This window comes from Nuphar pumila, chromosome 10, assembly GCF_984573655.1.
Source record: "Nuphar pumila chromosome 10, dmNupPumi1.hap1.1, whole genome shotgun sequence".
Taxonomy (NCBI): domain Eukaryota; kingdom Viridiplantae; phylum Streptophyta; class Magnoliopsida; order Nymphaeales; family Nymphaeaceae; genus Nuphar; species Nuphar pumila.
Window position 1 is genome coordinate 90887334 of NC_143258.1, and position 11933 is coordinate 90899266.

Below are 11933 nucleotides of genomic sequence, written 5' to 3' on the forward strand. Positions count from 1 at the left end.
TAGGATGGCGATGACAACAATGATGAAATAGGTGAATTTGGAAACAACATTCTCGTGAAAATGTTGCTAAAATCGGCATATTCGTCCAAACCTTGCTTAATTGTAGTAAAAAAAGTGGGGGCAACATAAATGTAATGTCAGACCATGCATATTCTTTTATGTAACCCCAAATGGATCTAGCTTAGGGATGGTAGTGGACCGGGGCAGGGCAGAGGCAGGGGACAAGGTTTTCACTCCTGCCCCGTCTCAAAAAATTTCCCTCCATCCCTGCCTTCATCTTCTCATGGGTTTTGATTTTAACATCTATCCCCAATCCATTCCCCATTTCATATCCTCCATCTACGATTCAAAGGGAGTGAGGCAGGGCGGGCCCCCATTTCGGTAGTTCTTTTGCTGTTAGAGGAAGGAGAAGAAATAAATGGGACCTCACACGGCTCGTTAGAGGAAGGAGAGGAAGAAGAGATATATAGGATTTTATAAAAATGTACAAGGATATAATAGTACTTATTTTAATGGGGATTGAGAACAGGGCAGGGTGGGGCGAGGCAAGGCGAGGGCAAGAGTAAGTCCATCCCCCACACAGATTTTGATTTTAACCTTCATCCCTGGTCCAAACGGGGTGAGGTTGGGCAGGGCCTCATTTCTCCCTCGTCCACTGCCATCCCTAATCTAGCTGAGAAACAAAGCCTAATATAATACCAAATCGGATAGGTCCAAACATGGGAAGGTCCAAACTTGGAAAGGTCCAAATTGGTGGTTAGAGTAGACAAAAAGTAGGTTAGCTTCAAACAATTTTTTTTTTTTTTTTAAGTTATAACCGGAAGAAACTGCACCCGACATGAAGACTTGATCGCGTTGGCCCAGCCTGCCATACCTACAGTCATCGTGCGTAAAACTCTTGAGGCAAGGACCCCAGACCCGGAGCCTATCTTTCACATTATTAGCTTCCGCAGAGGGGTGACACCCATGATAATCTAACCTTGACTGCCATCTAGCAGCCAAGGCCCCCACCCAACCCCGTTGGGGGCCAGTTAGCTTCAAACCTAAGCACCTTATTTCTCAATGCTGTTAAAAATTAGCTCACTAAGTGAATCGGTTTGAATTTCGAATTGAACCATTTCAAAATTTGATTTTTATTCAATTTCTGAAATCGTATCGCTTTTCAATTGGACCATCTCAAACATTGATTTTTATGCAAAACAATGATCCGATTTTGCTGTTTTGACAAAAAATCAGTCGATTCTAAGGAGGTCCCTGTAGTATCACGACTCTTTTTTAAAAAAAAAAAATAAAAAAAATTCCAACCAACATTTTTATTTCCCACCACATGGTGGTGAAATCGATCCAACCAAGGTGGGTCCCGCTAAAAGTTTATAAGGCAAAATCCTCGAGCTGGCATGCACATGGAGTTAATGGAATATGAAATGGGAAAAATATATTTTGTTTTTTCTTTAGGAGCCGGAAAATAACTACAAGAAAAAGAATCTAGACAAGCCAAAATATCTTAAAAAAAAGAAGAAGAAGAGAAAATCTAGAGATGCCAAAAAGCATGAATTTGGAAGATCCCAATTGGCCCTCTACTCAAAATTTCACCGCCACCCCCCCTCCCATGCTCCAATATTTCCGACCCTACTTTTCCTGCCATCACCATCATCTCTTCCTCTCTCACCTCAAAAATCCTAACCCTAAAATCCCTAAACCCTTCCTTATCCGCCTCCTACCTTCCTCCCTCCGCTCATTTTCCGGTGAGTTTCCGTCCATGGATTCCACCGTCGACTCCCTCCGGAGAGCCGTGGCCGAGAAGCAGGCGGAGGTGGAGAAGCAGGGCGAGCTCGTCCGCGCGATTAAGGCGGACTCCGGCGCGTCGAATCCGGAGACTGATGCTTCCGTGGAGGCCCTCAAGGATCTCAAGTCGGAGGTCGCCGCCCTCTCCGCCGAGCTCCAGGCGAAGCTCGCCCTCGATGCGAGCAGCAATGGCGGGGGCATCAGCAGGGAGGCGTTCCGGGAGAAGGTGGCGAACACGCTCGAGAGGAAGCTCTTCTACATCCCCTCGTTCAAGATCTACCGGGGCGTCGCTGGGCTCTACGATTATGGGCCTCCCGGTTGCGCCATCAAGTCGAACGTCCTTGCCTTCTGGCGGCAGGTGATTGAAATGTGCCTCCTTTTTCATATTCTTTTGTCCATTCTATTTCTTTTGGACGGGGAAGTTGAATTTGTGTCGTTTAGAGTTTAGGGTTCTGAATTCTGGTTGTTTTGTTGGCGGTTTGTAGTTTAATGGTTTGGAATCGATTAAAGATTGCATTTCAGTTTGGAATTTCTCGTTTTCTCTTTGATAAGCTTCTGGAATTCTGCTTGCTTTCGTTTGTTTCCTTTGCAATTCTGGTTTTCTCATCTCATCATTCAATACTAAAATGTAGATTTCATCATTATCATCAAGCCTTGTCCCATCTTCCTAGAGGGAAGCTAGAAGTAAATGTACATGGGAAGGGGGTAAATTTTTTTGTGCTGAACTTAATGATTTGTTCCTTACTACAAGATATGGGACACTCGTGTTGCAGATGCTCTGTTTTCGACTAATTTATAGATTTAAGGCTAACAAAAATTTGGATCTTTTGTAGATGACTGTTTAAGTAAATCAGAATCCTAACAGGTTCATGAAATTATAGTAGCATGCAGTTGTTTGATGTGAAGAGGAACATGAGTAGAGAAAACTGATTGTGTTTTGTTTTTTGGAGTGTTTGGTTCTTTGGTTGTTCATTTTGTAACATCTGATCTTTATAGCCTCTTTGTAATGAATTCTTCATTATACGGTTGCATGGAGGTTAGACTTATTGTCAAAATTTTTTGCACTGTTTTGCTACCGGTGCCATGTTGCATATTTGTAGAACTGATGGCTTCTGCAATTGCAAAGGAATTGTTCAAGAGGTTGTGTAGATAAGCTTTTCCCTAGCCCTCTCTTGTCCATACTAATGGTGATTCTCTTGGAGAGATTGATGTAAACTATGATATGATGTTGTTTGTGTTTTCATTGGTGCCGTCATAATTGAGGCTTGCCATGGTACTTTTGAGCTGCTCACTAATTCAGAATCAGTATCTGAACTCAAAATTTGAGGTTGTTGATAATCTGATAAGCATGAATTCCAAAACTTACTTTTAATCTACATAACAATTACCAGCGTTATTTTGAAATATCATAGTTTTATCTTGACATTTTCAAAAGCCATACATTTCCAAAATTGCAACACCTATTCTGAAAAAATCACATTTTTTTCATGTTACTAATGCAATAAAATCACTTCATATTTTTATTTGTTTTTTTAATTACAATTTTATATGTAATTTATTTTTTTGATTTTTTTTTTGTTTATGTCAACATTTTCCTGAGATTCTCCCAAAAATTAACGTGTCACAAGATTTCCCTTGCTGAGATTTTCGGGAACAAATATTTTGATATTGCTTTTAGTTCACGATTCCAACAAAAAATTTTCCCCAAACCCCTGATTTCACCTCAATGTTGTTTCATTAGTGACAGATTATTCCATGAACCATGCTGTTTCCTTCCACGGTGTTTGATCTACAAATCGTCAAATTGGAGTACATTGTATCCTGTAGATATTATTGAGATATTAAAAGATGCATCTTGTGCTTATTTCCAATACCCAGGTGGAAATTTGCAGATCCTTGAATTTGGCAGATCCATTTATATCTGAATTCGTCATCTCAAGCTCCATTTTATACAGCCAGATGTTCCACTAGCTTGTTCATCTTTGGAGGCCTTCGTCCTAGTACTGGCAATTGTATAAGAGATTAACTATACTTTATTGCCAAAATTCAACTTGATTTTTCTAAATTTTTAAGGACCAAATGGCTGCTTTGTCTAGCATGATCAGTGGTATTACAAATTTCTGCTGTGGATATGCTAGCGTTCTCCTTTTTTTAGGGAGTGACTGCAACTAATTTGAATAAGCACTACTATTCATCACAGAATTTTTTTCTCGGGGTGTGTATGAAGATTTAGATGCCTTGCATATTACTGAAACAGGTTTTAGATTCACAAACCATCATAATACAATGAGCCTTGACATATTGGCTTCCTTACTCCAATAAGGAAGTCTTCAAATAGTTTTAGTTGTAAAGGCAATTGATGATAGTGGACATTTTTCCATAGTTGGCAAACCCAGCGAGTCGACTCGGGAATCGCCCGAGTCGACCCGGATTGGACCCCAACTAGGTCACGATTCAGGACTGCCGATCCAACCCATTAAATAATTTTTTGTATCATGTATTTTATTATTTTAATGCATAATTCTTATATAAAGTCACTTGTTATGAAAAATCTAATATTGTTCAATGAAAAAAGTTAATAATCATGTATAATTATATGTTTTTGTAACTTAGCTATTGATATATTAGCTTGAAGTTTAGTTATTTCCATGTCTTATTCATGTGCTTACACTAAAATATAGAGTCCTGACTCGTCCGAGTCACCCGCTGACTCGGTGACCCAGTAGGGGTCTGATCCGAGCCCGAGTCACGAGTTTGCCAAATATGCATTTTTCCTCCAAGCTTTAATGGTGCTGTCTTTGATGAGAACATGCTAGTTTTCATTTATTCATTCTTTGTTAGTTGCTGGTTTGTTTGACTATACACTTTATGCAGCATTTCGTATTGGAGGAGAATATGCTGGAGGTGGACTGCCCTTGTGTCACACCTGAAATTGTCTTGAAGGCTTCAGGTCATGTGGATAAATTCACAGATCTCATGGTCAAGGATGAGAAGACTGGAACATGCTACAGGGCAGACCACTTGCTCAAGGACTTCTGTAAGGAGAAACTTGAGAAGGATCTCATGTTACCAGTTAAGAAGGCAGAGGAATTGAAACATGTGCTCGCAGTTCTTGATGACCTATCCTCTGACGAACTTGGTGCAAAACTGAAGGAATATGGCATAACTGCTCCTGATACAAAGAACCCCCTCTCTGACCCATATCCTTTCAATTTGATGTTTTCAACATCTATTGGCCCATCGGGCTTAAGTCCAGGGTAGGAGCATTTGTTTCTAAACAAAACTCCACACACAGTATACCATCTTTGATGCCTTCTCATTTCCAATTCATATTTATCTGCGTTCAAGGGATATGTATCATATTTGATTACAGGTATATGCGGCCAGAAACTGCACAAGGCATCTTTGTGAACTTCAAGGACTTGTATTATTACAATGGGAACAAACTCCCCTTTGCTGCTGCACAGATTGGCCAGGCTTTTAGAAATGAGGTTACTTTTATGTGCTTTGGTTTCTTACATTCCGACTGCCATGCCATCCCCACCACTCCCTCCCCCCTCCCTGCCTCTTGTAGCTATTATTATTAGAGATATCTCTGATGATCATAGCTGCTGCTGGTATAGTCTTTGTTCTTCTATGTCCTTTTTTTGTGAAAAAATTGTGTTGGATCTAAACTAGTTTCTAAGCAATGATGAACCACCTGCATGATTGTTTATTTTCACGTGCTTCTGTTTTCCAAGAGCTGTTTATATGCATAATAATTGATAAAATATGGTAAATATTATGTACTGCACATGTTATCCGTCCAGATTTCTCCTCGACAAGGACTTCTCAGAGTTCGTGAGTTCACTTTGGCTGAGATTGAGCATTTTGTGGATCCAAACAATAAATCACACCCAAAGTTTAAGGATGTTGCTGATTTGGAGTTCTTGATGTATCCAAGAGAAGAACAAATGTCTGCAAAGCCATCCAAAAAGATTCGCCTTGGTGATGCAGTCTCAAAGGTGGGCTGCTTTTTCTATTTCTTCATCACACAATGCCCTAACTGTTTTACATATTTTGCTTTTTGTTTTATGGTTGATGACAGTTGAAATGGTTCTTTATGGTTAATGGACTCTAATTATCAGTGTGTTTGTTAACAGGGAACCATTAATAATGAGACTCTGGGCTACTTTATTGGAAGGACTTACCTCTTTCTAACATCACTGGGTATCAACAAAGATCGCTTGCGCTTCCGTCAGCATTTACCTAATGAGATGGCCCACTACGCTGCAGATTGTTGGGACGCAGAAATTGAGTGCTCCTATGGCTGGATTGAATGTGTCGGTATTGCTGATAGGTCTGCATATGATCTGAATGCACACACGGTAATAATTTGAGAACTTTTGATGCATAACTACAGACTTATTTTTCACTTTCCAACTTTATATGGGCTGTATGATGGGCATTGTTGACTGAGCTGTCTCTTTTCTATATCTTGATTCCATTTGATTCACCCAAATTCCCTTTGTTCTTCCCCTACTTACCCATTATTGAGTTTTATTTGTTCTTTTATGTTCAATTATATGTTTATGGCATTTTGGCCTCATCTTTGCATCAAAACGATCCAAATATCTGACTGATTCTTTTCATGGCACACACAATTGAAAATAATTCATCATTTGCATCTCACATATTGTTTGTAAATGAGCCTAGCTTTAGTTAGAGTTGAGTTTGCTCAGCCTGCCATACCTACGGTCGTCATGCCGGCGGTGTAAAACTCCGAGGCTAGGACCCCTGCCCCCGGGGCCTATGCTACGCATTGGCTTGTGCAGAGGGGCGACACCCATGGGAATCAAACCTTGACTGCCTGTCTAGCAGCCAAGGCCCCACCCCACTACGCCAACCTCCCTTGGGGCCTCCTCTTATTTGCATAAGCACAGATTCTTGATCATTAATTAATTTCATGTTCCATGACAAGAATACCATGTTTGCAACAGGAAAAGAGTGGTGTTCCATTGGTTGCCCAAGAAAAATATCCAGAACCACGAGAAGTTGAGGTAACACTCTCTCTCTCTCTCTCTGCATGTGAGGGCATGCATGCATCTCACAATTGTATGCTTGACATTGGATGACTCATGGTTTTGCAATCGCAGAAACTGATTATTAGTCCTGCAAAGAAGGAGCTTGGCATTGCATTCAAGGGTGATCAGAAAAAAATCGCTGAAGCTCTGGAGGTGAGTTCTATGATTCCCCATATCTGCAAAAAGCATCCAAGTTTTCTGGGTTTAATAACTGTAATGTCAAGCGTCTATGGATAGTGATGTTTGTGGCTACTTTATTGAGCAGGCCATGAATGAAAAGGAAGCTATGGAAATGAAAGCTAATTTAGAATCAACAGGGGAGGTTGAGTTCCATGTATGCACTCTTGGCAAGGCCATAACAATCTCCAAAAAGATGGTATCAATTTCGAAAGAGATCAAGAAAGAGCACCAAAGGGTATTTACGCCATCAGTAATTGAACCCTCTTTCGGTATTGGAAGGATAATCTACTGTCTCTTTGAACATTCTTTCTACACAAGACCAAGCAAAGGTGGTGATGAGCAATTGAACGTTTTCAGTTTTCCTCCACTAGTTGCACCCATCAAGTGTACAGTTTTTCCCCTAATTCAGAACCAGCAGTATGACAACGTAGCAAAACAGATATCCAAATCACTGACTGCATCTGGGATATCACATAAAATAGATATAACTGGTACATCCATTGGTAAGCGATACGCAAGAACTGATGAGCTTGGTGTTCCCTTCGCCATCACTGTTGATTCCACAACCTCTGTGACAATCCGGGAGAGAGATAGTAAAGATCAGATCCGTGTCTCTGTCGAGAAGGTCGCATCAGTGATGAAGGAGGTGACAGACGGGCAGAGCACCTGGACTGACGTTCTTTGGAGTTATCCCACTCATTCTTCATCAACAGCCGATTGAGTTGTGAACGGATGCTTTCTAAATAGCTCGTTGATGATGGACAGTGAAAAGGTAAAGCTTCTGGGAGTGTTGCTTTTTCCTGTCCCTTCCAACAGTTTAGGATTTTCTAAGAATTTTAGATACATTTTCTGAAATTTGGTAGGCTTTATGTGGAGTAAATGTTGAATATTGGATATATCATTTTGATAAACTGCAGCAAGAGAGCAATTATCAATTGAAACGAGTAAAAGATTTTTCTTCCTTAGAGGAAGAGCATGGTGGATGATGCATTTAGATGCCAAAAAAAAGTTAATACGTGTTTTTTACCAACAATATCTTTTCAATAATAATTGAATGATGATTTTGAATGATATGCACGATTGTGATATCTGGCCTTGCAACATGTTACATCAAGTAAGATCTCTAGACTACTGAAGATATAAAGATGAAAGGTGAAACTTACCCAGGTCATCTAGATGTTTGCTGAGGGCAAACTTTTCTTCAAGTACCAAGAACTAGCAAGACGCCAATGGGGGCTACGCTTGTCTGGTATGAGCAGCTAGTGCACGTCACCTTGTGTTGGGACGTTGCAAGTTCAAATCCCAATGGTATCGTGATATAACTGGTAGGGGTCTGCCTAACCCTAGCTTGCCTTTAAAAAAAAAAGTTCTTAGCCGGTGGTATAGGAAAATGATTGCCCAAGGCACATTGGAAAAGGTTTTTGCAGTAGTAACAGTAGTAAGTTGCCACCTCTAAGATTATGTACCTTTTTTGGGTAGTTGTCCTCAATTTGTTCTAGTAGCCTATCTGCCCCTCCGACTAGGGACATGGCTCTAGTAGGGTGACTTGTCTTGACCTATACACGTTTTCCTGAATAGCGGTATCATTACTCTAGTATTGTACCCATATTTTTTGGTTTTTTTGCCTTTTTTCACAGAAATGTTGATGGTCAGACCTTCATTTTCCTTTGCTAAAACTTTCACCTTAATGACCTAAGCAGGGGCGTAGCTAGGATTCATGTGAGGGGGGGCAAACAGGGGTGTAGAAAAAAAAACTGTATTTGTGTAATAGTCGGGGGTTCGGGGGCAGCGCCCCCGAATTTTTTTTTTTTTGAGATAAAATAAAAATGGCTACAATTATTAATAAAAATCTATTTCATATGGACAAATCAAACTATTTGCTGCAGTCAGGGCTGGGCTAAAAAATGGATAAAAATCTATTTCATATGGAATCAGGGCAGGGCTAGGACTGGGCTTTTAAAAAAAAAAAAAATTTAACTGTTTGGGGAGGCAGGACTGGGCTACAGCCCAGTCCTGCCCCCCCCTAGCTACGCCCCTGGACCTAAGCTTGGTACTTGAGAGGACTATGGTTGGATCCTCCTCAGCCTGTATTGGTACATTTACTCTTATATGCTACACACTTTGTATCATATTTTTTTTTTGGATAATCCAAAGGAAAACCCTCCATCACCGACCACATATTGGTTGGCCTCCTGTTGGTAAAACCCTTAAGGTTCCTCCTACCCATCGGGAGTGTGCACCCAGCTTCGACCTTGCGGCAAGGGACACCATCAGTGGGTTTCAAACTTGTGATGTCCCGTCAACTTGGTGACATTCACAGATCGCTCCTACCAGATGAGCGGAGCCCTTGTAGGCTTGTATCATTGTTCTTGAAAGCTAACTTGGGTCTACAAGTGCACTGAGATGAGAAGCTTCCGAGCAAGATGACAACATAGGTTTCTTCTGGTAAGCTTTTCAACATGATTATAGGCAACAATTGCATGTGATGAACCCACAATGAAGATGGCAGCAAGTCTTTATGATTGGGGAAGGATTGCGGTGTGTGTAGGTTGTTGTCCTTCATCGTTGGTTTAAGCTCAATTCAAGTCAGGGTGCCAAATCATTAGCTTTTGTTGAACCGAGCATCCTTGTGAAAGATTACGTATATCCAAGGATCATACATGACAGCATAATACAAAGGAAATCTGGAATGTCCATTGTCTGTATGGAGGACTTCGGTAACCAATAAAAATACTTCTAAACGGTTTTGGCATAAATGTAATGGAAAAATCTCCAAGAATTGAAGGCGCCAGCATGAAAACTGTGATGCCATCCTCACAAATCATGTCGTTGGTTCCCAGTCCTTTCATGATGATCTAATGTCAAATGGCATATAAATGGGAATTGCACAGATTTAGCAACTGCATCAAGGAATGGTAAGAAGGCATTTACAACTAGCCTAGGTAAATGAGGACTTAATCTCATTTCCATTGATGATCGAATCATTGTATATTTTGCATAAATCCTGAATAACACACGACCATAAAAATGTTAAAGAGTCATTTTAAGCTAAATGTAAGTGCAACCGACCAGCCTTTCTTATAGTTACTATGATGCTGTCATTTCAAGAATTAGATAAGCAAAGGTGGACCAGCAACTCGAGAAAAAGCTTCTCTAACACATTTTTCCAGTATGGTCCCACCATATATAGGATATATTTAATAAAGTCCACTAGCAATAAAGTTGAATAAACGTAAACAGATAATAGAGCATATCTCTCTCTCACTCGAGGCCGTCTATCTCTGTCGGGGGTGTTCGGCAAATCATAAATGGCCTGCGAAGAAGGAGAAGGCCTTCCTCAATTGTATCGGCTATCGATGCTAGGTCTTCAAGAAAGCCATCTCAGTCCTACCAACCCCGGTTTTTTTTTTTCAGATTTTGTGCCATGAAGACTGTTTGTTGGAATATTAGGGGCTTAAATTATCCCACAAAACACATATTTTTGGTTAATTGGGAAGCCCGACCTGTTTGCTTTATGTGAAACTAAAATGGAGGTCATCCCGCTCGCAGTCGCCTTTAGCATCTGGCGAAGAGCTGATTATTTCTTTAAGCTTGCGGTCAACCATGCCAGAGGTATCCTTATCTTAGGAAAGCAGTCTTTAAATTTATCTCTGCTGGACGTGGATCTTTTCTCTCTATCTGTTGCTTTCAATTTGCAGGCAGTTGATAGAAATGTAGTGGTTTCTATTATTTATGACCCTAACTTCACCGTCATGAGACTCGCGTTCTGGGATGATTTAGATAGGGTTGTCGTTTCTAGCGTGGAGTGACACTTTCTTATGTGAGATTTCAATTGTTTGCTATCTATTCATGACTATAATGACCTCGTCATTCCTAATCCCGCTATGCGAGGTTTCCATGACTTTGTTCATCGGCATCTTCTATACCCTATCCCTTTAATCGGAGAGCGCTTCTCTTGGTCTAATAGGTGGTCTCGCTCGTGTTGTAGGGTCCTTGACAGGCTCTTTGTCACTCCTAATTTACTGGACCTCATTCCCGACGTTAAGTGCGTGTTGCCTGCTCCCTCAATCTCGGACCATGGGCATATCATAACTCATTGAGGGGATGACTTTAAATCCACCAGGAGCTTTGCGTTTGAAGAATGGTGGCTCCAGGCGCCAGAATTTCTTAGGGTTATCGCTAATTCTTGAAACACTCATTCTGATGAGCATTGGGCGTCTCTCCGGGTTTAAAAGAAGCTTTCTCGTCTAGCTAAGGACATCAAGACCTGACTTTATAGTCACAATGTAGAGAAATTTCAACAAATAGCTGCATGAAATTATGAGATTTCTGCGTTGTATCAATCTATGCCTTCCCTCGTCTCTCTCTAATTTGCAGCTTCTCAGTTTCCAGGCCAGGTCCATAGAGTTAACTATGCACTTGAAAAGCTGGAGGGTCAAGGAGGAAATTCGTTGAAAGCAGACGTCTAGGGTGAAATGGCTTGCGGTTGGTGATGACAACACTACATTTTTTCACTCATATGCTTCCCATCGTCATAGGAGAAAGATCATTCCTTCTATCTCCATTGGGGGTGTTCCCTATCTTAATTAACACATTATTTCGGCAATCACGTTATATTTTAAGGCTTTATATTCTACTTCGTTCGCTGCGGAGGGTGTCATTAGTAATGTCCTAGTTGGGTCAATTCAGCACAAGCAAGCCAGATCTATGCAAAAGAGATTCTCTGAAGATGAGATTTTTAGGGCCATTAAGGATCTATCAGATTGAAAAGCGCCCGATATTGACGAGTTTCATGTCGACTTTTTTAGAATCTTTTGTAACTGTGTTAAGTTGGACGTGGTGAGCATGTTTGAAGAGTTCTATCATAACTCCACACTGCCATATTTTTCAGTTCCGCCCGATCTC

At 40.8% G+C, this 11933-nt stretch overlaps 1 protein-coding gene across 1 annotated transcript; it reads left to right on the forward strand.

Moving 5' to 3' along the window:
- The first annotated feature begins 1555 nt into the window (after positions 1 to 1555).
- On the forward strand, positions 1556 to 8101 carry LOC149827329 (glycine--tRNA ligase, mitochondrial 1-like). The gene is made up of 8 exons (XM_090019286.1): positions 1556 to 2143; positions 4660 to 5042; positions 5159 to 5276; positions 5595 to 5789; positions 5928 to 6152; positions 6765 to 6824; positions 6921 to 7001; positions 7114 to 8101. The coding sequence occupies exons 1-8, from the start codon at positions 1610 to 1612 to the stop codon at positions 7747 to 7749; spliced, it is 2232 nt and encodes a 743-aa protein (XP_089875412.1). The 5' UTR covers positions 1556 to 1609; the 3' UTR covers positions 7750 to 8101.
- The last annotated feature ends 3832 nt before the right edge of the window (positions 8102 to 11933 follow it).

Bases quoted from the DNA above. Each gene is read 5' to 3' on its own strand.
- LOC149827329 (XM_090019286.1), top strand. From the start codon at position 1,610: ATGCTCCAATATTTCCGACCCTACTTTTCCTGCCATCACCATCATCTC. The intron at 6,825-6,920 runs GTAACACTCTCT...TTGCAATCGCAG, and splicing joins CAGAACCACGAGAAGTTGAG to AAACTGATTATTAGTCCTGC. The intron at 7,002-7,113 runs GTGAGTTCTATG...TTTATTGAGCAG, and splicing joins AAATCGCTGAAGCTCTGGAG to GCCATGAATGAAAAGGAAGC.